This window comes from Protopterus annectens, chromosome 4.part1 (genome assembly GCF_019279795.1).
Source record: "Protopterus annectens isolate FY-2018-M chromosome 4.part1, PAN1.0, whole genome shotgun sequence".
Classification (NCBI taxonomy): Eukaryota; Metazoa; Chordata; order Ceratodontiformes; family Protopteridae; genus Protopterus; species Protopterus annectens.
Window position 1 is genome coordinate 499,213,297 of NC_056734.1, and position 26,990 is coordinate 499,240,286.

Sequence of the window (26,990 nt, forward strand, 5' to 3'; positions counted from 1 at the left end):
ATAACCTGTCTACCTCTCTTCACCTCTCACATGTATTCAATCCGCATTTATCTCTTATCTGTCTGTTCAGCTGCTTTCTTCTACCCAACAAGTCTTTACAGCAGTAGAAAATGGTTCCAAGATATCTGTCTCCTCCTCAATCCTAAAAAAGCAAACTATTACTTTTCTCTCCTACTCTTAAATCCCCCCTCTCCTTTTCAATTATGTCTGACAATGGCACCATCATTACACCTGACTGTTCCACTAAACTACTAGGCGCCACAATAGATAATCAACTAAACTTTGATTACCACATTGACCTTACCATCAAAGCTGTCAATAAAAGATTGGTGCTCTTTATAGACTTAAAGCCTTTCTAACAGCATCTACAAGGGTGTCTCTAGCCCAAACTCATCTCATCTCCACACTATTATATGCCTCCCTTCCTTTACAAACCTTTCAAAAATCTAACCTTTCAGTAAACCACCACAGCCTATCATAGCATTGCCAGGTTTTTAGCAGGCCATTTCCCACACACCCATCATTGTGTTAACCTCAAAAACTTGATTGGCTCGAACTCCAAAATCTTATTCTCCTACATCAATTAGTCATCACCTATAAAATCCTCAACTACCCTTCTAATACACCCACACTAAATAACCTTATTGTCCCTTACAGGAATCTTACTTCCCTTCAGCAAACAAACTACTTGTTGCCACTCTCAAATCACACAACAAAGCTGGTGACTCCTTGTTTACAAACGCCATTGGCTCATACTGGAATAAACTTCCCATAGAACTGACCTCTCTAGGCTCTTCCCAACTTTTCAGGAAACAACTGAGGAACTATTTTATGTCTCACTGGCTTTGCCCCTGCTCAAACCCTGACTGACCTGAACATCCAACCCACTTCTCATTTCTCTTTACTTCTATGCTTGTCCCTATCACTAATGCTTCCACTCTTCTGCAACTATCTACTATCCACTTGGATACTACTTTACCTCTGCAACCTGTTATCCCTCATATTTACAGGTTGCTAATCTGCCTCTTAATATATTGCCCTGGCACAAAACCATTATAACAATTGTTATTACTGCAAATACCTAAAGACTCTTATGTAATTTACCACTTTCTTTCTTTTATGGCTGTATTATTCCTACTACAGCGAAGAATTTTTGATTATAAATCATCTCTATGTTATAACTATAGCTTTATTAAGTTTGCTAATTATAGTTTCATTTAAGTTTGCTAATTATAGCTGTTGTCATTTGCTTTAGTATCATTACTATACTTCATTAGACTAATTTTCTTATCATGTTTATAATTTTGTATCCCAGTGTACTATTTTTTATGTTACCTTCTAGTATATAGTGGAGCTTTTCTCCTCGGGCCTCTGCTGAAAATGGACATGTATCCAGCCAGACTAGCCCGGTCAACAAATGTAAAATAAATAAATAAAATAAGTCCTTGTGCAGAATCTCTGTAGTTGGCAGTTGTGAGGGGAGGCAAACAGATCTATGTCTGGGCATCCCCATTTCCTTGTTATCATGCTGAAGACTTGTGGATCTAGTTTCCACTCGTGAGGGTCCATGAGGTTTCTGCTTAGTTCGTCTGCCAGAGTATTTGTCTTTCCTGGCAGGAATTGTGCTTGCAGATGTACTTGATAAGTCAATGCTGTGTTCCACAAAGTCATGGCTTGCCTGCAGAGGGGGTAGGAATGTGTGCCCCCTTGCCTGTTTATGTACCACATGACTGTAGTATTGTCCGTCTTTAGCAACAGTTGTCCTGGATGGAGTAGATCCTTGAAAGCTGTCAGGGCATTCTGTACAGCTAGCATCTCTTTCTGATTGACATGAAAATGCATTTGGCTTGCGGGCCACGTGCCCTGAAAACATTTTCCTGCCACGTGTGCCCCCAGGCATAATCCGATGCATCTGTTATTAGTGTCAGCCTGGCTGTGGCTAAAGTGAATGGCTGTCCCTTGTTGTGGTGACAGGCCAGTGCCCACCAGCGAATCTCCTGTTGCAGGCAGAGAATGAGGGTAATTAATGTTTCCAAGCTGTGGCAATGTTGAGTCCAAACACTTTTTAGATACCATTGTAGCTTCCTCATATGCAGTCTTGCATATGGAATTAGCAGAATGCAGGATGCCGAACCCCAAAGCCTGCAGAATTTTTCTTGCAGGTAACTGGGTTTTTGTTGCCATCTTTTCAAAGTAATAAGTCAGTTGCCTTTGTTTGTCTGGCGTGAGATAAGCCATCTGGGCAGTTGTACTTAAGCTTACACCCAGGAATATTATCTCTTGAGAGGGTACTAGTTTTGATTTCTTTTCTTTTACTGTGTACCCTAGGCAAATTAGTAATCTTTTTACAAATACCAGGTGCTTTAATGGAATGTCCTTGCTCTCTGCTTGAATAAGGCAGTCGTCCAAGTAGGGATATATTTGAATTCCTCTTTGTCTGCAAAATGCAATTACTGGTGCCAGGCATTTTGTGAAGACCCTGGGCGCAGTAGATAAGCCAAAGGGCAGTGCAGAGAATTGGTAGTGCACTGAGCCAGCTAAAAATCTGAGGCATCTTCTGCAAGATTGTCTGATTGGGACATGCAGGTATGCCTCTGAGGTCCAAAGTTACGAGCAAAGCCTTCTTGCCCAGCATGGGCAGAAGTTGCTGCAGTGTCAACATTTTGAATTTTGGAACGTCCAGAAAAATATTTAGAACAGACGGTCCAGTATTGGTCTCCATGCTTTGTCCTTTCTGGGTACCAAGAAAAGCCTTGAGTAAAATCCTTGTTCCTGCTCTTGCAGTGGTACTCGCTGAATAGCTCTCATGTCCATGAGAGATGAAATTTGCTTTTGTGCCTCTGCCCATTGATTGCGTGGCAGGTCTGGCATACCTTTTGCCTTTGGAAGGGTGTGAAAGTGGAACCTGTAAGCCCCGAGAAACAATATTCAGTACCCATTTGTCCTGGGTGATCATGTGCCAATTTTGCGAAAAAAGTGCTAGCTTTCCCCCTAAAGGTGCTGCCAAAAGATATGTGCTTGGCACTGGCAGTGGGAAGTCATTGGGACTGTTGCCTATATGGTTGTGATTTGTCTTCTCCATTTTTAGAGGTAGAAGCACCCCGTTATTTAGGCCTGTATGAGCCTTGGGGCTGAGATCTGCCTCTAGGGCGTCTGTATCTGCCTCTTTGCGGCCTGTCTGACACTGGAAAGGACCAATTCTTATAAGGCCAGTTCCTGCTAAATCTGGGTGGCTGAACCTGTACGAAATCCTTTACTGTCTGCATAGATTTCGCTTTATCCTCCATTTTCTTTAACACCTCTTCTGCCTTAACGCCAAACAAAGTATCATGCCGTAGTGGAGCATCCAATAATTTTACTTTAACATGATCAGGCAGATTCTGTTCCTTTAACCAAGCATGCCTTCAAATGACAGAGCCTGTAACAGCGGCCCTGCAAGAGGCCTCCAATGAATCAAAACCACATTGCAAAGTATGTTTTCCCACTTGTTCAGCTGCATGCAATAAATCCTGCATTTCCTTGTTTTCAGGACATTCAGAATTTGTCAGCATTTTCTGTTTTAGCAGAGACATTAGGTATTGCTTATATTTAAGCATATGAAACAAGCAATTTAAAGCCCTTACAGCCAAAGTAGCAGAGGTGTAAACTTTTTTCCATCATCTGTCCAGTACTCTAGAATCCCTATCAGAGGGGACAGGGTTTTTTTGCAGTGGAAGCCTTGACCCCTTTGGGACCCTGAGATATAGTTTCTGGGTCAGCAGCAGGGTCTTTATATAGAAATTTATGTGAATCTGGAACCCTGTAGTACCTATATGGCTTAACTGGTGCAGGGGGGTAAAGAATCAGGAGACAAGACTGGACTCTGAAAATACATCATCTACAATGTCTAGTATAGGTGGAATAGCAAGATGTCTGTGTTGAGGCAATAAAAGAAAATCTCTGAACCTTTTCTTAGATTCTGAATAATCTTGGCTCTCCCAGTGGAAATGCTCCCTCATGGTGTGCAGGGTTTCCCCAAAGGAATAGTCTCTCAGGAGGAGAGGCTGAAGGGCTAGATTCTTCAGCATCAGAGTCCTCATAGGGAGGAAGAGAGTATCCCTGTTCTGAAGAGGAGTCAGATGAAATGGAAACCTGATAAGAGGAATCATATTCAGTGTCTTGCCTAGGCCTTTTATCAGGAGGGGGGGATGAGAACCCCTGGTCAAAGTAATTAGGTCTTCGGCCATTTTAAGCATCTGTTTCTTAGGCGTGGAAGCCTGTCCAGGAGAATGCTGCACTTGTTTCTTTGTCTTTAAAGCTGTTTTAGTCTTTGTCTTGGATGCTGAGGTTGGCTTGATATAAAGTTGTGTAGGTCTGAAAACACCCTCAGAAGCCGGTGCCTGCTCAGCGGCTCTGGACCCATCTGAGGAATTAGTTTCCGTAGGCCCAATACCTTGAGTATCCAGAGGCCTAGTTGTCTCCACGTGGGAGTCGGAGGCGGCCTGTGGCTCTGAGGTAGCAGGTGTCAGGGGCTGCAAAAGCACTTCACTGAGAACCGGCGACTGGCCTAGAGGAGGCTTCATCATCGGTTTTGGACCTCGGATGCCTGTCCTTTTCTTTTTCCTTGTGCTTTTTATGAACTCCGGTCGTCAGCTGTTCCGACGGCATTATATAGTTAAACCTGTGGCCAAAGTAATGAAATACAAAATCGTACCGACGCTTAATAGTGCATTGGTTAAATATATCACAAAACCGACAATTAGCAATGTCGTGGTCAGGGCCTAGGCAAGGAATACAGTAAAAATGAAAATCCTTATGAGGTATTTGCTTCCCACAAGAAATACAATTGTTAACTTTTTCTGACATCGGTCTGGAGCAAGAAAAAAGTTTCCCCAACGGGGTACTTTGCTTTATTGAAGACTTCGGATCTGAAATTCAATTTCGAAAATCTCAGGAGTCGGCCGACCGGCACTTGCGAACTGCTTTTGCTTCGGGCACCACGCGGCAAGAAAGACAGAAGAAAATGGCGTTGGCTGCATCTTATATACCCCTGGTGCACTGACGTCAGGGAAGAGACGACAGCAACCGACACCGGACCAGGACTTTGGAATTCAGGCCGACTGCGGGTAGCCTGCCAGCAGGATGACCCAAGTGTAATGACTGCAACAGTGAAACATGATGAACATCAAATAAAGTGAAAAGAAGACACCCTTGCCTGGTTTCTCTGTTCAACTTGTAAAATTCTTTGAAAATATTCTTTACTGACCGAAACAGCAATGTAGTAAACAGGGAACAGTTTGCTTTTAAAATATGCTGGGCCAGATTTATAAATTCAGCTCATCTTTGCAGAAATGCATATTTATTTATTTATTTGACAGTTGTTGACCAGGTTAATGTGCTGGGCCAAAAGCCCTTTTTCAGCAGAGACCAGAGGAAAAAAGCTCCATATCATAAGCAAAATGAAGAAAATAGTTACACAATTCACTTATTAACAGTAAAAATTACAAGTACAAACATTCAGCTAGCAAGTACTAAATTCAGACATGATAGCCAGTTCTTAAGTAAATCAAAAATACATTTTTTTCTTCAGTGATTTAGACAGTAGCATGAGCAAATTAACTTGGATGGCAATAATTGCAAGACTGGTCTAGTACTTGCATATAATAATTACATTTTTCTTGTACATATTACATGCAATGTTTAAATTTTCCTTGTACACAAAACTCATTTATATTCTTAGACATGTTGCAGTTAGTAAAATACAAAAAACGGGGGAGACAGGAAGTTGGGGAGTCAAAGGTCATGTGGGGGTAGGACAGGGGCAGGTCTATTCATTTAGCACATGGTCTTTTAGGTTTTTCTTTTAGATTTGAGGTCCAGGGGAAGTTTATTCCAAGTGCTTGAGAGACAGTGGCTACAATGAAGCTTACCAATTTGTTTTGTAGGTTTATGGACTTCAAGGAGATTTTGGTCTGAGTTGTGGAGATCGCGTTTGGGAGTGTACAGGATAATTAAGGTAGAGAGAGCAGGGCAGTGGTGGGATTTGTTAGGACTGAGTGTGTGAGGTGGAGTTGATTATGTGCTTTTGGTCATGAAAGATTTAAGGCAATGCAGTGATGCGATCTGTAGGGTAAAATTGGCAGCGAAATTGGCAGTTTTACTGTAAGTGGCTTCAAGTTTATTCATGAGGTTGGACTGGAGATTAGTGAGAAAAGGTGCTGCGTAGATTAGAGTAGGCAGGAGAAAAGCTTAGGCAAGGGAGCGTTTTGTATCTTTCATCAGGTATTTCTTCTTTCTGTATAATAGTCCAAGTTTTTGATGGTTTCTTTTGATAGTCTGCAGAATATGGAGTGTCGAATTTAAGTTGATCAATATCTACACCAAGGAGTTTGGCATGGGTTTCTACTGAGATTGCAGTATTGTTGAGTGATATGACTAAGGAGTTTTTGCAGTGTTGTAGGGTTTTAGGGAGAAAAAGAAGGGTTTTTTTTTGGATTAAGTAGGAGCTCATTATCAGTGAGCCATTGTTCTACAGATTGGAGAGAGTCCTGAGTAATGGATAGGAGGTGAGGAAGATTATCAGAGCATGATATGATGGTAAAGACGTCGATGTATAGGATTAGGGAAGAGTGGGAGCATGATGTACAGAGATTATTTGTAAAAATGTTAAATAGGAGGGGCCCAAGTATGGAGCACAGGAAGGAATGTAGAGGATGCAGATTGCAATCTGACAGACTGGAATCTACCGAAGATAGCTAGAGAACCAGAGAATGGTAGTTTGGGAGAGATTAAGGTAATTACATTTTGATAGCAGCAGGTTATAAGAGACGGTGTCAAAAGCTTTTGATAAATTGAGAGGAGACCAATTTGTTGTCATCACGAGCTTTAGCAATGGTTTGTATGAAGGTGATGAGTGTAGGGGAGGTACTGTGATGGGGGCGAAAGCCATGTTGTGTTGGGGTTAGGAGGTTTTCTTGTAAGAGATGTTCCATTATTTGTTTATGGATACATCTTTCCATTATTTTAGAGAGGGGGGATAGGCTAGAGATGGAACGATAGTTGGAGGGGTCTGTAGAAGTACCAGCCTTACAAAGAAGTATAACATAGAATACAGTGTTTTCTTGGATGAAGCGGTTAATGAGAATGGAGATGGGATAAGCAACATAATTTGCGGCAGTTTTGAGGAAATGTGGGGGTAGGTTATCAGCAGATGGAGAGCAAGGTTTCAGTTTAGAGCGTACGGATCTGATATAGGTAGTGGGAGAAGGTTTAAGAATGAAGGTTTGGGTAGCTGGGGTAGCACTGGGTTCAGATAAGGAAGGTTTTGAGTGTTTATTTTTAGTAAGATTCTTTATTGAGTTTATGAAGAAGGTGTTAAGTAATGAGGCATTATTGAAGTCTGAGCTATCAGGAGAAGGATTGGGTGTTGTGGGTTTACCTGGGTGGAGGAGCCTATTAATTGTGTTCCTGAATTGTTTGGGATTAGAGTTGGGATTGTTCAGAAGTTTACTACAGTATTGCCTTTTGTCCTTGTCTATGTGTTTCTTAGTGAGGTTTCTAAGCTCTCTATATTTTTGAAGGTGGGTAGTTTACTTTGATTTTTTCCAGTTGTGCCAGGCTTTGTCCCTTTGTGATATGAGGTTATGAGTGGATGGCATTAACTAGGGGGAAAAATGAGATTTGAGTCTTATTTTTCTGATGGGGGCAAGTATGTTTAAGGCATTAAGGAAAGTTTCATTGAATTTGTAGACAGCATCATCTAAGGGAAGGTCATATAGGAAGAACCAGTTAAAGGAGGAGAGTAGATTATTGAAAGTGTAAGGATTGAAGGTCGAGAGTTTACAACAGTCTTTGTAGAGGTGTTATCTATGGAGCTGAGGAGAAGTTATTTGAACTAGGGTGGGAAGGTGGTCACAGAGAGTCTGCAAGAGTACTGTAGTTGTGGTAAAAGTTTGGATTAGTGGTGAGAATCTGGTCGAGGATAGAGCCAGTATTATTCATTTTATTATAGCGAGTTGGGGATATTTTGAGTTGTGAGAAGTTGTACAGATTGATGCTGGTAAGGGGGGAGGAAAATACAGTTGCCCAGTCAATATTATCACCAAGGACAGGAGTCTCATAGGTAATGTTTCAGATATCCAAGAGAGAAAGAGTTCTAGGGCAGGTATGTTACTTCCAGGGGGGATGTAGATGGTGGCAATAGTACAATTCTTGTTTATTAAGCTTGCAGTTAACTAGGAGGATTTCGGCATGGTCAAAGTTTGGAGGGGGTGTGGGAGAAAGGTAGAGTGAGTGTTGTTCTGAGTAAAGAATGGTTATGCTACCTCCTTTTTTCGATTGACAATAGAGTCGGATAATATTATTGCCAGGTGGAAGGATTTCTGAGTCAGAAATATGTGGTTTTAGCCATATTTCTGACAAGGTGAGAATGTCAGGGGTATGATGGGAGATCAGAGAATGAAGCTGACTTATTTTGTTTGTGACACTTTGTATATTGAGTGAGATTGCTGTTAATGGTTTGGAAGGTGGGGGGTTATGGCTGTTAGATGAGGTAGTAGGGGATGGCATGTTGGCTTGAGGAGGCAGTGATGTTGGAGTATTGAAAGCAACACTACTACCTTGAGTGTTGGAGTAAGTGGATGGGTCGGGATTAGGGTGAATGTCACCAGAGCAGAGTAGGTTAAGGAGGAAGTTGTTTTTAGTGTGTGTGTGTGAGAATAGGCTCCGATGTATTTTGGTTTGTGTTTATTTTGTAGAGGGGTAGGAAGAAGGATTTTCACTATGAAATGGGTTGTTGAGGAGATGGGGAACAGAGAGGGTGCAATGAAAAAGTAACTAGTGGATTTTTGGTGAGGGTAAGAGAGAGTAGGAGATGGGATGGGCATAAGTATGGGGTTGTGACAGAAGAAATAACAGGGTGGAAAAGAGAAAGATTGGGACAGAGATGGGGACTGAGAAATGAGTGGACTTCATTATAAGAGTGTGTGCAACAGTGGTGTTTAATTAGTGTAGGGAGCTTATAGATAACTAAAGTACTTACCCTTATATTTTTCGATCTTGTTTGTACAAGGCCACCACTCCGAACAACATATACAGGAGCTCCATTGACCTCATTGTCAGCTTTATGTCGCAGCCAGTCTTCATAACCCTATTTTAAGAAACAGATGTAAGTGGCATGAGAACTCAGTCAACTCACTACAGTCCTCATCACTATCACGGTTGACACAAAAAAGGCAATTTTTACAAAATGACCTTCAAACAAGGTAGTACCACTAGGGGCTGCAGTTTGCAGCTTCACTGTTTATGCCTTAACAGTCTCTGAGATAATATTAAGAAATAATATGTACACTGAATTTTACAGTACAAATGAAAATGGCTATTCATTATGCATTTAAAAAATTATGTAACATTAAAAAAATATGCATGCTGATTAAACAACTCAAGCAGTGGGCTTATTATAAATCCAACATTCCTTACAGAATAAAGTCCAGCTGTAGAAAAAGTACAGTTGTGCACACTTACCATAAATGTAGATGTTCGAGTGTATTCACTGTTGCAGTCATTTATCTGCTTGCAGGTAGCCCTCAGATGGCCTGATTAACAAAGTCTTGGGTCCTGCATCGGTTGCTGTCCCTTCTTCCATGATGTCAGGTTGTCAGGGGTATAAAACATGCAGCCAACGCTATTACATCAGTTTTTGTTGTCCTAGATGTCAGGTGCCCCCCTAATGGGGAGCAATTAAATATAAAAATAACATGACATACCTCCAACAAAAAAGCAAATACACCAAAAAGTCTTTTAAGCATAGTAAAGGAAAGTAGAGGTATAACCAAAAGAAGTTAAGGGGCTGGAGGGAGGGTAGGGTAACCAGGACTGCAAGAGTGAATACACTCGAACATCTACATTTATGATAAGTGCACACAACTGTACTATGTTCTTCATGTTTCACTGTTGCAGTCATTACATTTGGGTAGATTCCCAAAGCTATGGTTGGGAGGAGGAATTTAGATAGCATTAGGACCAGCTATAAGGCCCTGCAAGACTGCAGTGGCAAAGCCAGTTCTGGATTTACAGAACATTGGCAAATGATAATGTATGTACAGAACTCCAGGTAGCAGTTTCTAGGATGTCCCTGGTAGAGACACCTCTGAAAAGGTAAAGGTAGGTGCAGCCCTGGTGGAGGGAGGTCTGATCCCCTGGAGGATAGGTTTTCCATGGTGCGTATAGCAGAAATGAATGCAATGGCCAATCCATTTAGAAATGGTTTGCTTTGAAATAACCTTCCCCTCTGCCCCTGCAGCAAATGCCACCAGTAGTTGCTCAGATTTCCTTTGAGGTTTAGGCCTGTCCAAGTAGAATCTAAGTTGTCTGTGCACATCTAAGGAATGCAGTATCCATTCCCCTTTGTTCTGTGGATTGGGAAAGAAGGCTGACAAATGAATAGACTGATTAAGAGCCACATTGGATACCACCTTGGGCATGAAGGATGGATTGGTTCTGAGGGACACCCTGTCCGCATGAAAGATGATGAAAGACTCCACTGCCATAAGGGCCTGTAATTCAGATACCCTTCTAGCTTAAGTGATTGCTAAAAGGAAAGCTGTTTTTCCAAGAAATAAATTTTAAGTCTGCAGTAGCAGCTGGCTCGAAAGGAGGTAGAGCGAGTTTCTCCAAAACAAAGTTAAGGTCCCAGGCTGGGGTTGGAGCTCTCCTGAGTGGTCTCACATTTCTCACCCCACTGAGTAACTGCTTGAGCAGTGGATGAGAGAAGTGGGGAGGTTCTGTGTTATAATGAGCTGAAATGGCTGAAGTGTGGATCTTAATGGAGGAAAAAGACAGGCCCTTGTAAAGCATCTCAGTTAAGTATTGTAAAATCTAAGGTAAATTGGGCGCTGCTGTGCTCATCCCTTGAGATTGGTTACAGGCACAGAATCTTTTCCATTTTTCAGCATAAGATTTTCTAGTACTAGGCCTCCTTGCCTCTAAAATGATATCCATCACAGGTTTACTGATGGATGGTAAAGGAGAGATTATGCAATTAGCCAGGCTGCAAGGTTCAGTGTTAGAAGCTGAGGGTGCAGAATCTGGTTCTCCTGCTGAGACAACAGGGAAGTAGTCTGAGGCAGGTGCCATGGGGATAACTGTGACATACTGCGCAAGAGGGGGTATCAGTGTTGGAGTGGCCAGTCTGAAGCAATCAAAATCATCCTTGGTTTGTCCTGTTGGATTTTTAGTAGTACTTTGGAGAGCAGAGGCAGAGGGGGGGGGGGGAGGCATAGACCGATAGATTTTCCAGCTGAAGGACAGAGCATCCACTTTCCAGGCCTGCTTGTGGGGAGTCCTTGTGCAAAATTTGTCCAATTGGTAGTTCTGGGGAGAGGCAAACCGGTCTATATCTAGGCTCCCCCATTTGCTTGTCAACATGTTGAAAATCCTTGGTGCCAGGTTCCACTCATGTGGGTCCATGAGGTTTCTGCTTAGTCCGTCTGCCAGTGTATTTAATTTTCCTGGCAGGAATTGAGCTTGTAGTTGCACTTGGTAGCTGAAGGCTGTGTTCCACAATGCCATGGCTAGTCTGCAGAGGGGGTAAGAATGTGTACTCCCCTGCTTGTTTATGTACCACATAACAGTGGTGTTGTCCGTCTTTACCATAAGTTGTCCTGGAAGAATGTGATGGCTGTCAGAGCATTCTGTACAGCTAACATTTCTTTTTGATTGATATGCAGGTGCATTTGACTTTGGTTCCATTTGCCCTGAATGTACTTCCCTGCCAGGTGAGCCACCCTATGCATAGTGTGATGCGTCTTGTTGTTAGGGTTTGGGAGGCAGGGGGTGATGTGAAAGGTAGTCCCTTGTTTTGGTGGCAGGCCTTTGTGTGTTGCCTGCTTTGAAGCATAGGTATCTTCTGCAAGATTCCCTGATTGGGATGTGCAGGTATGCTTCTTTTAAATCTAGTGTTGCCAACCAGGCGTCTTTGCCTAGCATAGGAAGTAATTGGTGAAGAGTCAGCATGCTGAATTTTGGAATCTCCAAAAAGGTGTTTAGAGTAGACAGGCCCAGGATAGGACGCCATGAATTGTCTTTTCTGGGTACCAGGAAAAGTCTCGAGTAGAAACCTTGTCTCTTTTCCTCTTCCGGTAGCAGTTGAATAGCCCCCATGCTTAAGAGAGAAAGAACTTGTTTTGGGCCTCTGCCCAATGATTTGGGGGTAGGTCCGGCCACCCGCTTGGTATTGGACGTGTGGAAGTGAAATCTGTATCCCTGGGACACTATATTTAAAACCCATTTGTCCTGGGTAATGAGTTCCCAGTTCATTGCATGAAGAGCAATCTTTCCCCCCAAAGAGACATGCAGTTGATAAGTGCTTGGAAATTTTAAACGGAAGTCATTGAGACAGTTTACCATAGGGAGGAGTCTCATTACTCCCAGATTTGGAAGTGGAGGCCCCCACTGCTTAGTCCTGTGGGTCCCCTGGGACTGAAACCTGGGGCTTTTCCTATGTGGTTTGGCTTGAGAAGACCTGGAAGGGGCTGGAAAGGACCAATTCTTAGAGGGCCAGTGCCTACTAAATCTAGGAGGCCAAACTTGTAAGCAATCTTTAACAGTTTGCATAGGATTTCGCTTTATCTTCCATCTTTTTAAGAACTTCCTCAGCCTTGTTGCCAAATAGGCGGTCCTGATTTAAGGGAGCATCCAACAATTTAGCTTTAACATGATCAAGCAAAGACTGCTCCTTTAGCCAAGCATGCCTTCTGAGCACAGACCCAGTAACAGCAGCCATGCAAGAGGCCTCTAATGAATCAAAACCAAATTGCAAAGTATGTTTTCCAACTTGTTCAGCAGAATGCATTAAATCCTGCAAGTCTTTATTTTCCACACAGTCAGGAATCAACATCATTTTCTGTTAAAGCAATCCAATAACATGTTGCTGATACTTTAACATATGAAACTGGCAGTTTAAAGCCCTAATGGCCAAGGTTGCAGAAGTGTAAACCTTCTTACCCCATGTATCCAGCGCCCTGGAGTCTCTAACAGAAGGGGTATGATTTTTAGCAGTAGAAGCCTTGATGCCCTTGGACCCCTGTGAAATAATCTCTGGATCCGCAACAGGATTTTTAAAAACGAACTTGTGTGACTCAGGGACCCTGTAGTATCTGTCAGGTTTTCTGGGAGCAGGAGGCAAGGAATCAGGGGTCAAACTGGATTCCGAAAAAGCATCATCAACAATGAATAGTACAGGAGGAATAGCTAAAGGCCTATGCTGAGATAGGAGTAAGAAATCCCTAAGCCTCTTTTTTTGAATCAGAAAAATCCTGACTTTCCCAGTGGAAATGCTCCCTCAGAGTATGTAAGGTTTCCCCAAAAGAAAAATCCTCTGGAGGAGAAGCAGAGGGAATGGAGTCCTCTGCATCAGAATCCTCATAAGTAGAGAAGGGCAAATCCAGATCATTAGAAGAATCAGAAAAAACAGAATCCTGGTCAGAAGATTCATAAACAACTTCAGTCCTAGGCCTCTTAGAAAGGGTGAACCCCCCCCTTTCTAAGAAGCCTAGGACTGAAGTTAAGGCTACCTCTGATTAGAGATATTAAATCTTCAGCCATTCTTATTTGTTTTTTAGGCATAGAGGCCTGAGCGTCGGTTTTATAGGCATGGTTCGAGATTTAGACCTAAGTGAAGAAGGAGGTGTCAGTTTAATATGCAAGTCCATAGGCCTGAATACACCCTCAGAAGCCGGTGACTGCACAGCGGCTCTGGACCCATCCAAAGTAGAGACATCCACGGGTACCATAGTTGAAGCATCTCGTGGCATACCAGACTCCGAATGGGTCTCAGTAGAGGCCTGCGAATCAAAAGTAGCGGGTATCAGGAGCTGCGAAAGCACCTCACAGAGTACAGGCAAATTGGCGACTGGCTTAGGAGAAGCGTCGTCTCCAGTTTTGGACCTCGGCAGCCTCTCTCCGTCTTTATCTTTGCATTTTTTTGGAATCCCAGTAGTCGGATGGCTATCAGATGGCATTTATGGATAATTAAATCAAGAACTGAAATATTTAGAGGCAAAAATATACAGACGGATAGTGCGCTGATTAAAAAAAGGACAAAATCAACAGCAAGGTACGTCGTTGGTCAGGGCCTAGGCAAGGAATACAGTACAAATGAAAATCTTTATAAGGTATTTGTTTTCCACAAGTAATGCAATTATTAACTTTTACTGACATTGGTAAGGAGCAAGAAAAAGTTTCCCCAACGGGGTACTTGGCTTTAGTTGAAGATTTCAGTTTTGAAGCTCGAAAAAGAAAATTTCAGGAGTCTGCCGACCGGCACTTGCGAACTGCTTCAGGCACCGCATGGCAAGAAAGACTTATGTAATGGCGTCGGCTGCATGTTTTATACCCCTGATGACCTGACATCATGGAAGAAGGGACAGCAAAGTACAGCTGTGTACACTTACCATAAATGTAGATGTTCGAGTGTATTCACTGTTGCAGTCATTACATTTGGGTAACCTGCTGGCAGGTTGCCCTTAATCGGCCTGATTAACAAAGTCTTGGGTCCTGCGTCAGTTGCTGTCCCTTCTTCCATGATGTCAAGTCGTCAGGGGTATAAAACATGCAGCCGACTCCATTACATTAGTTTTTCTTGCCCCAGATGTCAGGTGCCCCCCAAATGGGGAGCAAATAAAATTAAAAACACAAAAAATATACCTCCAACCAAAAGCAAATACACCAAAAAGGCTTTTAAGCATAGCAAAAGAAAGTAGCGGTATAGCCAGAGAAAAATAGAAGCTGGAGGGAGGGTAACTAGGACTGCAACAGTGACTGTTGCAGTCATTACATTTGGGTAGATTCCCAAAGCTATGGTTGGGTGGAGGGAATTAAACAGCATTAGGACCAGCTATAAGGCCCGGCAAGACAGCAGTGGCAAAGCCAGCTCTAGATTTAGAGAAAAGTGGTAAATGGTAATGTTTGGTGGAAGTATGAACTGAGCTCCAGGTAGCAGCTTCTAGAATGTCCCTGGTAGGAACACCTCTGAGAAAGGCTGTTGGAAGTAGATGCAGCCCTGGTGGAATGGGATCTGATCCCCTGGGGGATAGTTTTTCCATGGTGCTTATAGCAGAAACAAATACAATGGCTTATCCATTTGGAAATGGTTTGCTTTGAAATAGCCTTTCCCTCTACCCCTGCAGCAAATGCTACCAGCAGTTGTTCAGATTTTCTTTGAGATTTAGTCCTGTTTAAGTAAAATCTAAGTTGCCTGTGTACATCCAATGAACGCAGAATCTGCTCCCCCTTGTTCTGTGGATTGGGAAAGAAAGTTGGCAAATGAATGGTCTGATTAAGAGTCACATTGTATACCACCTTAGGCATGAAGGATGGATTGGTCCTGAGAGATACCCTGTCCGCATGAAAAATGATGAAAGTCTCCACTGCCATAACAGCGTGTAATTCGGAAATCCTTCTAGCTGAAGTGACTGCTAAAAGGAAAGCTGTTTTCCAGGAGAGAAAGTTTAAGTCTGCAGTAGCAGCTGGCTCTAAAGGAGGGAGAGTGAGTTTCTCCAAGACAAAATTAAGGTCCCAGGCAGGGGTTGGAGATCTCCTGGGTGGTCTTAAGTTTTTGGCCCCTCTGAGCAGAGGATGAGAGAAGAGGGGAGGTTCTGTGTTGTAATGAGCTGAAATGGCTGAGGCATGGATTTTTATGGAAGAAAAGGACAGGTCCTTTTGCCTTTTGAAGCATCTCTGTTAAGTATTGCAAAATCTTAGGAAGGTTGGGCACTGCTGTGCTTATCCCTTGAGATTGATTCCAGGCACAGAATCTTTTCCATTTGTCAGCATAAGATTTTCTAGTACTAGGTCTTCTCGCCACCAAAATTACATCCATCACAGGTTTGCTGAGGGTTGCTAAGGGTGAATTTAGGTGATTAGCCACGCTGCAAGATTCAAAGTCTGGAGCTGATTGTGCAGAGTTTGGTTGTTCTGCTGAGACAGTAAGTAAGGTTTCTTGAGGCAGGTGCCATGGTGGAAGGTGTGACGCACTCCGCAGGAGTGGGCATCAGTCTTGGCGAGGCCAGTCTGGAGCAATCAAAATCATTTTTGGTTTGTCCTGTTTGACTTTTAGTAGAACTATGGAGAGCAGAGGCAGAGGGGGAAAGGCTTAGACTGATAGGTTATTCCAGCTGAAAGACAGGCATCCACTTTCCAGGCTTTTTTTGTGATGAGTTCTTGTGCAAAATTTGTCCAACTGATAGTTCTGGGGTGAGGCAAAAAGATCCATGTCTGGGCTCCCCCATTTGCATGTCAACATGTTGAAAATCGGTGGTTCCAGTTTCCATTCGAAAGGGTCCATGAGATTTCTGCTTAGTTCGTCTGCCAGAGTATTCCGCTTTCCTAGCAGGAATTGAGCGTGTAGTTGTACTTGATAGGTCAAGGCTGTGCTCCAGAATGCCATGGCTAGTCTGCAAATGGGGTAGGAGTGTGTACCCCCTGCTTGTTTATGTACCACATAAAGTACAGTTGTGTACACTTACCATTAATGTAGATGTTCGAGTGTATTCACTGATGCAGTCATTACATTTGGGTAATCTGTTGGCAGGTTGCCCTCAGTCAGCCTGAATTCCAAAGTCTTGGGTCCTGCGTTGGTTGCTGTCTCCTCTTCGATGACGTCAGGTCGTTAGGGATATAAAACATGCAGCCGATGCCATTTTCTTTATTTTTCTTGCCCGAGATGTCAGCTGCCCCCAAAAAGGTAGTATATATATATATATATATATATATATATATATATATATATATATATATATACACATGCATGCGTCAATATAAACTTTACCTTCATCTACAAGCAAATACACCACATAGGTTGTAGAAGATAGAGAAGGAAAGACAACCTCCAGAATGACAGCGGAATGGTGGGAGGGTAACCTGGACTGCAACAGTGAATGCACTCGAACATCTATATTTATGGTAAGTGTACACAACTGTACTATGTTCTTCGTGTTTCACTGTTGCAGTCATTACATTTGGGTAGAATCCCAAAGCTATGGTTGGGAGGCTGGAGTTAAACAGCATTAGGTGTGGCTATAAGGCCCTGCAGAACTGCAGTGGCAAAACCTGCCTTGGACTTAGAGTAGAGGCAAATGATAATGTTTTGTAAAGGTGTGAACAGAACTCCAAGTAGCCGCCTCTAAAATGTCCAAAGAATGCAGAATTTTCTCCCCCTTGTTCTGTGGATTTGGGTAAAAGGTTGGCAGGTGGATGGCTTGGTTCAAAGCTACACTGGACACCACTTTAGGCATAAATGTTGGGTTTGTCCTCAGGGAGACCCTGTCTGGATGAAAAATGATGAAAGGTTCCATAGCCATGAGTGCCTGTAGCTCTGAAACTCGTCTTGCAGAAGTAATCGCTAATAGCAGAGCTGTTTTCAAAGATAAAAACTTCATATCAGCAGTAGCAGCTGGCTCAAAAGGAGGCAGGGTGAGCTTTTCCCAAGACAATAGTTGAGGTCCCATGCAGGTATTGGTAGTCTCCTTGGGGGCCTTAAATTTGTGGCTCCTCTGAGGTACTGCCTTAATAAAGGGTGAGAAAATAGTGGTGGCTCTGTATTGTAATGAGCCGAAATGGCAGGGGCATGAATTTTAATTGATGAAAAAGATAGGCCTTTGTCCAGCATCTCAGTTAAGTATTGCAAAATCTGAGGAATATTTGGTACCACTGTATCAGTTCCTTGTGCCTGGTTCCAGGCACAGAATCTCTTCCATTTTCCAGCATAAGACTTTCCAGTACTAGGCCTTCTGGCTTCCAGAATGACATCCATCACAGCTTTACTGAGAGGTGTTTTTTGTATGACTACATTATCTGCCATGCTGCCAAGTTTAATGTCCCAAGTTGGCTGTGCATGATCTGATTGTTTTGCTGGGACAGTAGTCGAGGTATCTGAGGTAAGGTCCAAGCTGGGTATAGAGATAAGTTTCTTAGTATTGGATACCAGTACTGGCGTGGCCAGTCTGGGGCAATCAGTATCATCTTTGACTTCTCCTGTCTGACCTTTAGGAGCACCTTGGGGAGGAGAGGCAGTGGAGGAAAGGCGTACACGGATAGGTTTTTCCAGCTAAAAGATGGGGCGTCCACTTTCCATGCTTGTCTGTGATAAGTCCTTGTGCAGAATCTTTTTAGTTGGTAATAGAAAGGGGAGGCAAACAGATCTATGTCCGGGCATCCCCATTTCCTTGTTATCATGCTGAAGACTTGCGGATCCAGCTTGCACTCGTGGGGATCCATGACGTTTCTGCTTAGTTCCCCTGCCAGAGTATTTTCCTTTCCTGGCAGGAATTGTGCCTGCAGATGTACTTGGTAAGTCAAAGCTGTGTCCCACAAGGTCATGGCTAGTCTGCAAAGGGGGTAAGAATGTGTGCCTACCTGCTTGTTTATATACCACATGACCGTGGTTTTGTCTGTTTTTATCAGTAGTTGTCCCGGATGAAGTAGGTCCTTGAAGGCTGTCAGGGCATTTTGAACAGCTAACATCTCTTTCTGATTGATATGTAGATGCATTTGGTTTGAGGACCATGTGCCCTGAATGCATCTTCCTGCCATGCGGGCTCCCCAGGCATAGTCTGATGCATCCGTTGTTAGTGTCTGCCTGGCTGGAGGCAATGTGAATGGCTGTCCCTTGTTCTGGTGACAAGCCTTTTCCCACCATCGAAAAGTACAGTTTTGTACCTACCATAAATGTAGATGTTCGAAGATCCACATTGCTGCAGTCCTAACACTTGGGTAGTCCGCTGTCCCAGTCGGCCCGAATACCAAAGTATATGGCTGGCCGGTCAAGCGCATTAGTCTGACGCCAGGACGCCAGGGGACAAAGGCGCATGACCGACGCCATATCCTCAGTCTTTTCTTGCCCCAGATGTCAGAAGACCCTAAAAAGATAAGGCTAAAAACAAAAAACACCACACACTCCTGCACCAAATATATATACAATATATACAAATTTACAAGGGTATAACCTCACCCACACAACCACCCCTAAACACAGAGGGAAGGAGGGAGTATTGACTGCAGCAATGTGGATCTTCTAACATCTACATTTATGGTAGGTACAAAACTGTACTATGTTCTTCATACCACATTGCTGCACTCCTAACACTTGGGTAGAATCCCAAAGCAGAGGTAAGGGAGGCTGGCAAATCATAAGGAAGCAGGAGCTGACAACATGCCCTGCAAAATAGCCGTGGCAAAACCAGCCCTAGATTTAGAGTAGAGAGGAAGGTGGTAATGCTTAGAGAAAGTATGCACTGAACTCCAAGTAGCTGCCTCCAAAATATCCTTAGTTGCCACCCCCCCTTAGAAATGCTGTTGAAGTGGCAGTAGCCCTAGTGGAATGAGGCCTAATCCCAGCTGGAATCTCCTTGCCATGATGGGAATAACAAAATGCAATGCAAAACCCAATCCACTTAGAAATAGTTTGTTTTGACACAGGCTTGCCCTGAGAACTCAAAGCAAAAGAAACAAACAACTGCTGAGACTGCCTAAAATCCTTAGTCCTGCTTAAATAATAACGCAACTGCCTGTGTACATCTAAAGTGTGCAAAATCTTTTCCCCCTTATTTTGGGGATCTGCATAAAAGGTAGGCAAATGAATAGTTTGGTTTAAAGCCACACTAGAAACCACTTTAGGCATAAAGGAAGGATTAGTCCGTAAAGATACCCTATCCTTATGAAAAATCAGGAAAGGCTCAACTGCCATAAGGGCCTGCAATTCAGACACCCTTCTTGCAGATGTAATGGCTAACAAAAAGCAGTCTTCCATGACAAATATTTCAATTCAGCAGTAGCTGCAGGCTCAAAAAGTTGTAAAGTGAGTTTCTCCAACACAAAACTGAGGTCCCAAGCAGGAGTAGGAGCTCTACGTGGGGGTCTTATATTCTTTGCCCCTCTAAGAAATTGCTTGAACAAAGGATGAGAAAACAATGGTGGGTCACAATCATAGTGAGCTGAAATTGCTGCAGCATGAATCTTAATGGAAGAGAAAGACAAACCTTTGTCCAATAACTCAGTAAGATATTGAAGAGCCACACTCAAATTTGGCTCAGAAACATCCAAATCCTTTGCTGCACACCAAAATAAAAATCTCTTCCATTTTCCCTGCATACACTTTCCTTGTACTAGGTCTTCTGGCTTCCATAATCACATTCAAAACTTGTTGAGGAAGCGGAGACCTGCTATGGTTCAAAACAGAATATGCCAAGCTGTTAGATGAAGAGAGTGAAGCTTGACATTGAGCAGATGCCGTCCTTCTGAGACAATAGGTGTGGAATCAAAGGTAAGGGCCATGGAGGCTTCCTTACCAGACTCCTCAGCAATGGGTACCAGTGCTGCCGAGGCCAATCTGGAGCTATTAAAATCATCCTTGGCTTGTCTTGTCTGACCTTTAGAAGTACCTTTGGGAGGAGAGGCAGAGGTGGAAAGGCATACACATGAAGATTTTTCCAACTGAAAGAAAGAGCATCCACTTTCCAGGCTGTGTGATGAAACCTTTTGCAAAACTTTGGCAGCTGGTGGTTTAGTGGAGAAGCGAACAGATCTATGTCTGGAGTTCCCCATGACACGGTCAATGTCTGAAATACATGAAGATCCAGTTTCCACTGTGGGGATCCATGATTTGCCTGCTTAAGACATCTGCTAAGGAGTTCTGTGCTCCTGGCAGAAACCTTGCTTGAAGATTCAGCTGCAAGCTTAACGCAGTCTCCCATAAAATCATTGCTTGCCTGCATAGAGGATAAGAATGTGTTCCCCCTTGTTTGTTGATGTACCACATGACAGTTGTGTTGTCTGTTAGAATCAACACCTGCCCTGGAAGAAGTAAATCCTTGAAAGCCAGTAATGCAAACTGGACTGCTAACATCTCCTTCATGTTGATATGTAGATGCTGCAGTCTGGCAGGCCACTTGTCTTGTATCCACTTTCCATTCAGATGAGCTCCCCAAGCTGTGTCTGAGGCATCTGTCGTTAGAATCTGACTCGCCTCTGGCCGGGTCACAGAGAGTCCCTTGTTTAGGTGACATTCCTGAGCCCACCACAAAAATTCCTTTGAATGCAAGGTATTATTTGAATGACAGTGTCCAAATCCTGGCAGTGCTGTGTCCATACATTTTGAGATACCATTGTAGCTTGCTCATATGCAGTTTGGCATTGGGAAGTACCAGAATACAAGATGCCATGAACCCTAAGGCTTGAAGGACTGTCCTTGCAGTCAGCCCGGACTGATGAGATAGTTGATGGAAGTAAAGAGAAAGATTCTTTTGTTTGTCCGGGGTTAAAAGGCCATCTGGGTTGCTGTATTCAGTCTCACACCCAGAAAGCACATGTCTTGAGAGGGTACTAGACTGGACTTTATTTCGCTCACAGAATACCCTAGGCATCTTAGCACTGCTATCACATATTCCAAATGCTGAAGAAGCACGTCCCTTCCTTGAGCCAGAATCAGGCAATCGTCCAAATAAGGATAGATTTGTATTCCTTTTAGCCTGAAGAAAGCTATCACTGGAGCCAGAACCTTTGTGAATACTCTGGCAGTAGATAAGCCAAAGGGCAATGCAGAGAACTGATAATGAGAATTCCCAGCTCGAAAACGCAGATATTTCCTGCAAATTAGTCTGATAGGAACATGAAGGTAAGCTTCCTTGAGATCCAAAGTTACCATCCAGTGATCTTTGCCCAGCAGAGGTAAAAGCTGTTGTAACGTCAACATTTTGAACTTGGGAATGTCCAGATAAGTGTTGAGGATAGACAGATCCAAAATTGGTCTCCAAGTGTTCCCCTTTTTTGGTACTAGGAACAGGCGAGAATAAAATCCTAGGCCCCTTTTCTGGCACAGGAACCGGCTGAATGGCCCCTATTTGGAGCAACAGAGAAATTTGCTTGTGAGCCTCTTTCCTTTGTTGAGGAGGAATGTCTGGCATGCCTTTGAAAGGAGGCAAGGTATGGAAATAAAACCTGTAACCGTGGTGAATGATATCCAATACCCATCTGTCTTGGGTAATTAAACTCCAGTTTTCTTTGAAAAGTGCCAACCTTCCTCCCAAAGGTGCTGCCAGACGAGAAGATTCTGGCAGCTGAAAAGGCAGGTCATTGTGTCTGTTTACGAAAGGACTGACCCCTGCCCTCACCAGAAGACTGAGCAGGTGAACTCCCTGTTCTAGGCCTAAAAGAACCTTGAGCTCTGCCTCTACCACGTCTAGACCTACCCCTAGACTGGGAATCATAAGCAGGATATGTCCACCCCTTGGTAGGCCAATTTCTACTAAACTTCGGAGGCTGAACCTGCAAAAAATCTTTAACAGTCTGCATAGACTTAGCCTTGTCTTCCATTTTCTTTAGAACTGCTTCCACAGGCGAACCAAACAACACATCAGATTGTAAAGGAGCATCTAAAATCCTTGTTTTCACATGCTCAGCTAAATTCTGATCCCTCAACCAGGCGTGCCTGCGAAGAACCGAACCAGTGGCAGCCACCCTCGAAGAGGCCTGCACAGCAAGAAAACCACATTGCAAAGAATGCTTACCCACCTGTTCAGAAACATGAACTAAATCCTGCAACTCTTTACACTCAATACCTTCCGCCAAAGCATCTACCTTAGACTTTAATTGTGAAAGGAGATAATTTTGGTATTTCAACATGTGAAACTGGCAATTCAAAGCTCTCATGGCCAAAGTGGAAGAAGTATACACTTTCTTTCCCCATCTATCCAAAGCCCTAGCCTCTTTATCTGGAGGAACAGGATTTTTAACAACAGAAGCCTTAACACCTTTAGGCCCCTGTGAAACAGTTTCTGGGTCTGCCCTAGGACTCTTAAAAGATACTTATGAGCTTCAGGCACCCTATAATATCTATCCGGTTAACTGGAGCAGGAGGCAAAGAGTCAGGGTTCAGAGAAGCCTCTGCAAAAACATCCTCTACCACATCTAGAACAGGAGGAATAGCTAAAGGCCTATGCTGGGGTAGAAACAAAAATTCCCTAAGCCTTTTCCTGGAATCAGAGAAATCCTGACCTTCCCATTTAAAATGCTCCCTCATGGAATGAAGAGTCTCTGAAAATGAAAAATCCTCAGGAGGAGAAGCAGAAGGAGTAGAATCATCTACATCAGAATCAGAGTAAGGGGAATACTCCTGCAAGTCTTCAGTCAAGACTCAGAAGCATCCGAACACTGCTCAAAACTCCCAAGCTCAGGTTCCACCCTAGGCCTCTTATCAGGAGGGGCATAGAACCTCTAATCATTGTAATCAAATCTTCTGCCATCTTAAGCATATGCTTCTTAGGTACAGACCCTGAAGAACTAGGGGTAACTCCTGAAACAAAACCTGGCCTGCCCCTGGGAGAAGCCTTGGAAACAGCAGGGAGGGCCTAACCACCTTAGGAAGGGAGGGAAGAACAGCTACCTGAGAAGCCCCTTCCGCCTGGCCTACCTCCTGAGAGGTCACATCTTGCAGTAATAAAGTCTCCCGGGGATTCGAAAGAACTTTCTGGCGGGCCTCTGGGTCGACCGAGCCCTCTAAAGAACCGACGTCCTGTACGGACGGTTCTTTCAGCCTTGGCTTTGCTGTTTTCTCCTTGCTTTTTGATTTGCGGCGGAGCATCCGACGGCATTTTATGATCACACCGCTTCCCCCAAACTAACCTGGCACAAACTAATCTTCTCTTTATAGTGCGTTTCTTAAATCTAGCACAAGAGCGACAGCCAACAACGCCGTGCTCAGGCCCTAAGCAAGGTATACACAAGGTATGGTAATCCCTATGAGGTATCTGTTTCCCACAAGAAATACAGTTATTCACTTTTCTGACATCCGTAAAATACTGAGGCAAGAAAAACCAAAATAATCCCCAACGGGTACTTAGCCAACTTGGATTCGGTCTGAAACTCCGACTTCGAAAATCTCAGAACGCCAACCTGCACTTGCAAAACTGCTTCTGCATCGGACCATGCGGCAAAAAAGACTGAGGATATGACGTCGGTCATGCGCATTTGTACCCTGACGTCCTGACGTCAGACTAATGCGCCTTGACCGACGTCAGCCATATACTTTGGTATTCGGGCCGACTGGGACAGCGGACTACCCAAGTGTTAGGACTGCAGCAATGTGGTATGAAGAACATCTCCTGTTGCAGGCAGGGAATGAGAGTAATGACGGTTTCCAGGCTGTGGCAATGTTGAGTCCAAACACTTTTTAGGTACCATTGAAGTTCTCATATGCAGTCTTGCATATGGAATTAGTAGGATGCAGGATGCCATGAAGCCCAAAGCCTGCAGAATTTTTCTTGCAGATAACTGGGCCTTTGTTGCCAACATTTTGAAATAGGTAGTCAGTTGCCTTTGTCTGGCGTGAGATAAGCCATCTGGGCAGTTGTATTCAATCTTGCACACAGGAATGATATCTCTTGTGAGGGTACTAGTTTTGATTTCTTTTTGTTGACTGTGTACACTAGGCATGTTAGAAGTCTTTTCACAAAAGCCAGATGCTGAAGAAGAATGTCCTTGTTCTCTGCTTGAATGAGATAGTCGTCCAAGTAAGGATATATTTGTATTCCTCTGTCTGCAGAATGCAATTACTGGTGCCAGGCACTTTGTAAAGACCCTGGGCGCAGTAGATAAGCCAAAGGGCAGTGCAGACAATTGGTAATGCATTGAATCAGCCTTGAATCTTGGGTATCTTCTGCATGATTGTCTGATTGGAACATGCAGGTATGCCTCTTTTAGGTCTAAAGTCACAAGCCAAGCATTCTTGCCCAGCATGGGCAGAAGCTGCTGCAAAGTCAACATTTTGAATTTTGGAATATCCAGGAAAGGTATCAGAACAGATAGGTCCAGTATCGGCCTCCAGGCCTTGTCCTTTCTGGGTACCAAGAACAGTCTTGAGTAAAATCCTTGTCCCTGCTCTTGCTCTGGTACTTGTTGAATGGCCCCCATGTCCACGAGGGATGAGACTTGTTTTTGTGCTTCTGCCCATTGATTTTTTGGCAGATCTGGCCAGCCGTTTGCCTTTGGCAGAGCATGGAAATGGTACTTGTAGCCTTGTGACACTATGTTTAGAACCCACTTGTTCTGGGCTATGTTGTGCCAATTTTGAACAAAAAGTGCTAATTTCCCCCCAAGGGTGCTGCCAGAAGATAAGTGCTTGGTGCAGGCAGGGGGAAGTCATTGGGACTGTTTTCTGTATGTTTGTGATCTATCTTCTCCAGCTTTGGAGGTAGAAGCACCCCATTGCTTGGGCCTATAAGAACCTTGCGCCTGGGATCTGCCCCTAGAGTGTCTGGATCTGCCCCTTTGAGGTCTGTCTGACACAGGAAAGGACCAATTTTTTTTGTAGGCCAGTGTCTACTAAACCTAGGTGGATGTACTTGTACAAAATCTTTGACAGTTTGCATAGATTTAGCTTTGTCCTCCATTTTCTTTAACACCTCTTCTGCCTTAACACCAAAGTATCATGCTGTAAAGGTGCATCTAGTAATTTAACTTTAACATGATCAGGCAGATTTTGTTCCTTTAGCCAAGCATGCCTCCTAATTACAGAACCCATAACTGCGGCCCTGCAGGAGGCCTCCAAAGAATCAAAACTACATTGCAAAGTATGTTTTCCAACTTGTTCTGCTGCATACAATAAATCCTGCATTTCCTTGTTTTCGGCACATTCAGAATTTAACATTTTCTGTTTAAGCAATCCCAAGACATGTTGCTGATACTTAAGCATATGAAATTGACAGCTTAAGGCCCTTATAGCCAAAGTTGCAGATGTGTAAACCTTTTTTTCCCCATCTATCCAGGACCCTTGAATCTCTGTCAGAGGGGGTTGGGTTTTTTGCAGTGGAAGCCTCGACTCCCTTTGGACCCTGTGAAATAGTTTCTGGGTCAGCAGCAGGGTTTTTAAAAAGAAATTTGTGCAAGTCAGGAACCCTGTAATATCTGTTAGGCTTATCAGAAGCTGGGGGTAAGGCGTCAGGGGTCAGACTAGACTCTCCGAAAACACATCATCTACAATGTCTAATACAGGTGGAATGGCTAGAGGCCTGTGCTGAGGTAGTAAAAGAAAATCCCTGAGCCTCTTTTTAGATTCTGAAAAATCTTGGCTCTCCCAGTGGAAATGCTCCCTCATGGTATGCAAGGTTTCCCCAAAGGAGTAGTCCTCAGGAGGAGATGCTGAAGGTATAGATTCTTCAGCATCAGAATCCTCATAGGGAGGAAGAGAATATTCCTGGTCAGAAGAGGAATCAGAAGAAATAGAAACCTGATCTGAAGATTCATATTCTGTCTCTTGCCTAGGCCTCTTATCAGGAGGGGGATGGGAACCCCTGATCAAGGTAATCAAGTCTTCGGCCATTTTGAGCATCTGTTTTTTGGGCATAGAGGCCTGTCCACGTGGCTCTTGAGTTTGTTTCCTTGCTTTAGAAGGTGCTTTAGTCTTTGCCTTTGAAGCTGAAGTTGTTTTAATGTAAAGATGTTTAGGTCTGAATACACCCTCAGAAGCCGGTACCTGCTCAGCGGATCCGGACCCATCTGAGGGTTTAGCATCCGAGGCTCCAATACCTTGAGTATCCAGCGGCACGGCCGACTCCATGTGGGAGTCGGTAGTGGCCTGCAACTCTAAAGTAGCAGGCGTCAGGGGCTGCGAAAGTGCCTCACTGAGAACCGGCGACTGGCTTAGGAGAAGCTTCGTCGTCGGTTTTGGGCCTCGGTTGTTTTTCTCCATCCTTTTCTTTGCATTTTTTGTAAACTCTGGTAGTCAGATGGCTATCCGACAACATTTCAGGATAATTAAACCGGCGTCCAAAAAAAAAAAAAAAAGCAAAATCATACCGACGCTTAATAGTGCGTTGGTTAAATCTAGCACAAAACAGACAACCAGTAACGTTGTTCAACAAATCACTGAAGCCTCCACGATAACAGCAAATATTATTTTATTGGAATAAAACAAGCGCTTTCACGCATCTACCAATGCGCTTCATCAGGTTACGTTGTGATCA

The 26,990-nt window shown here is 43.6% G+C and overlaps 1 protein-coding gene across 3 annotated transcripts in view; it reads right to left on the reverse strand.

The window, feature by feature from the left end:
- Positions 1 to 26,990, reverse strand: part of ATP11B (ATPase phospholipid transporting 11B (putative)) — a 2,792,721-nt gene that overhangs the window by 2,383,189 nt on the left and 382,542 nt on the right. For all 3 annotated transcript variants that reach the window (XM_044070307.1, XM_044070308.1, XM_044070309.1), the window contains exon 5: positions 9,020 to 9,127. In XM_044070307.1, the coding sequence (XP_043926242.1) occupies positions 9,020 to 9,127 (108 nt within the window). The remainder of the gene's footprint in view (positions 1 to 9,019; positions 9,128 to 26,990) is intronic.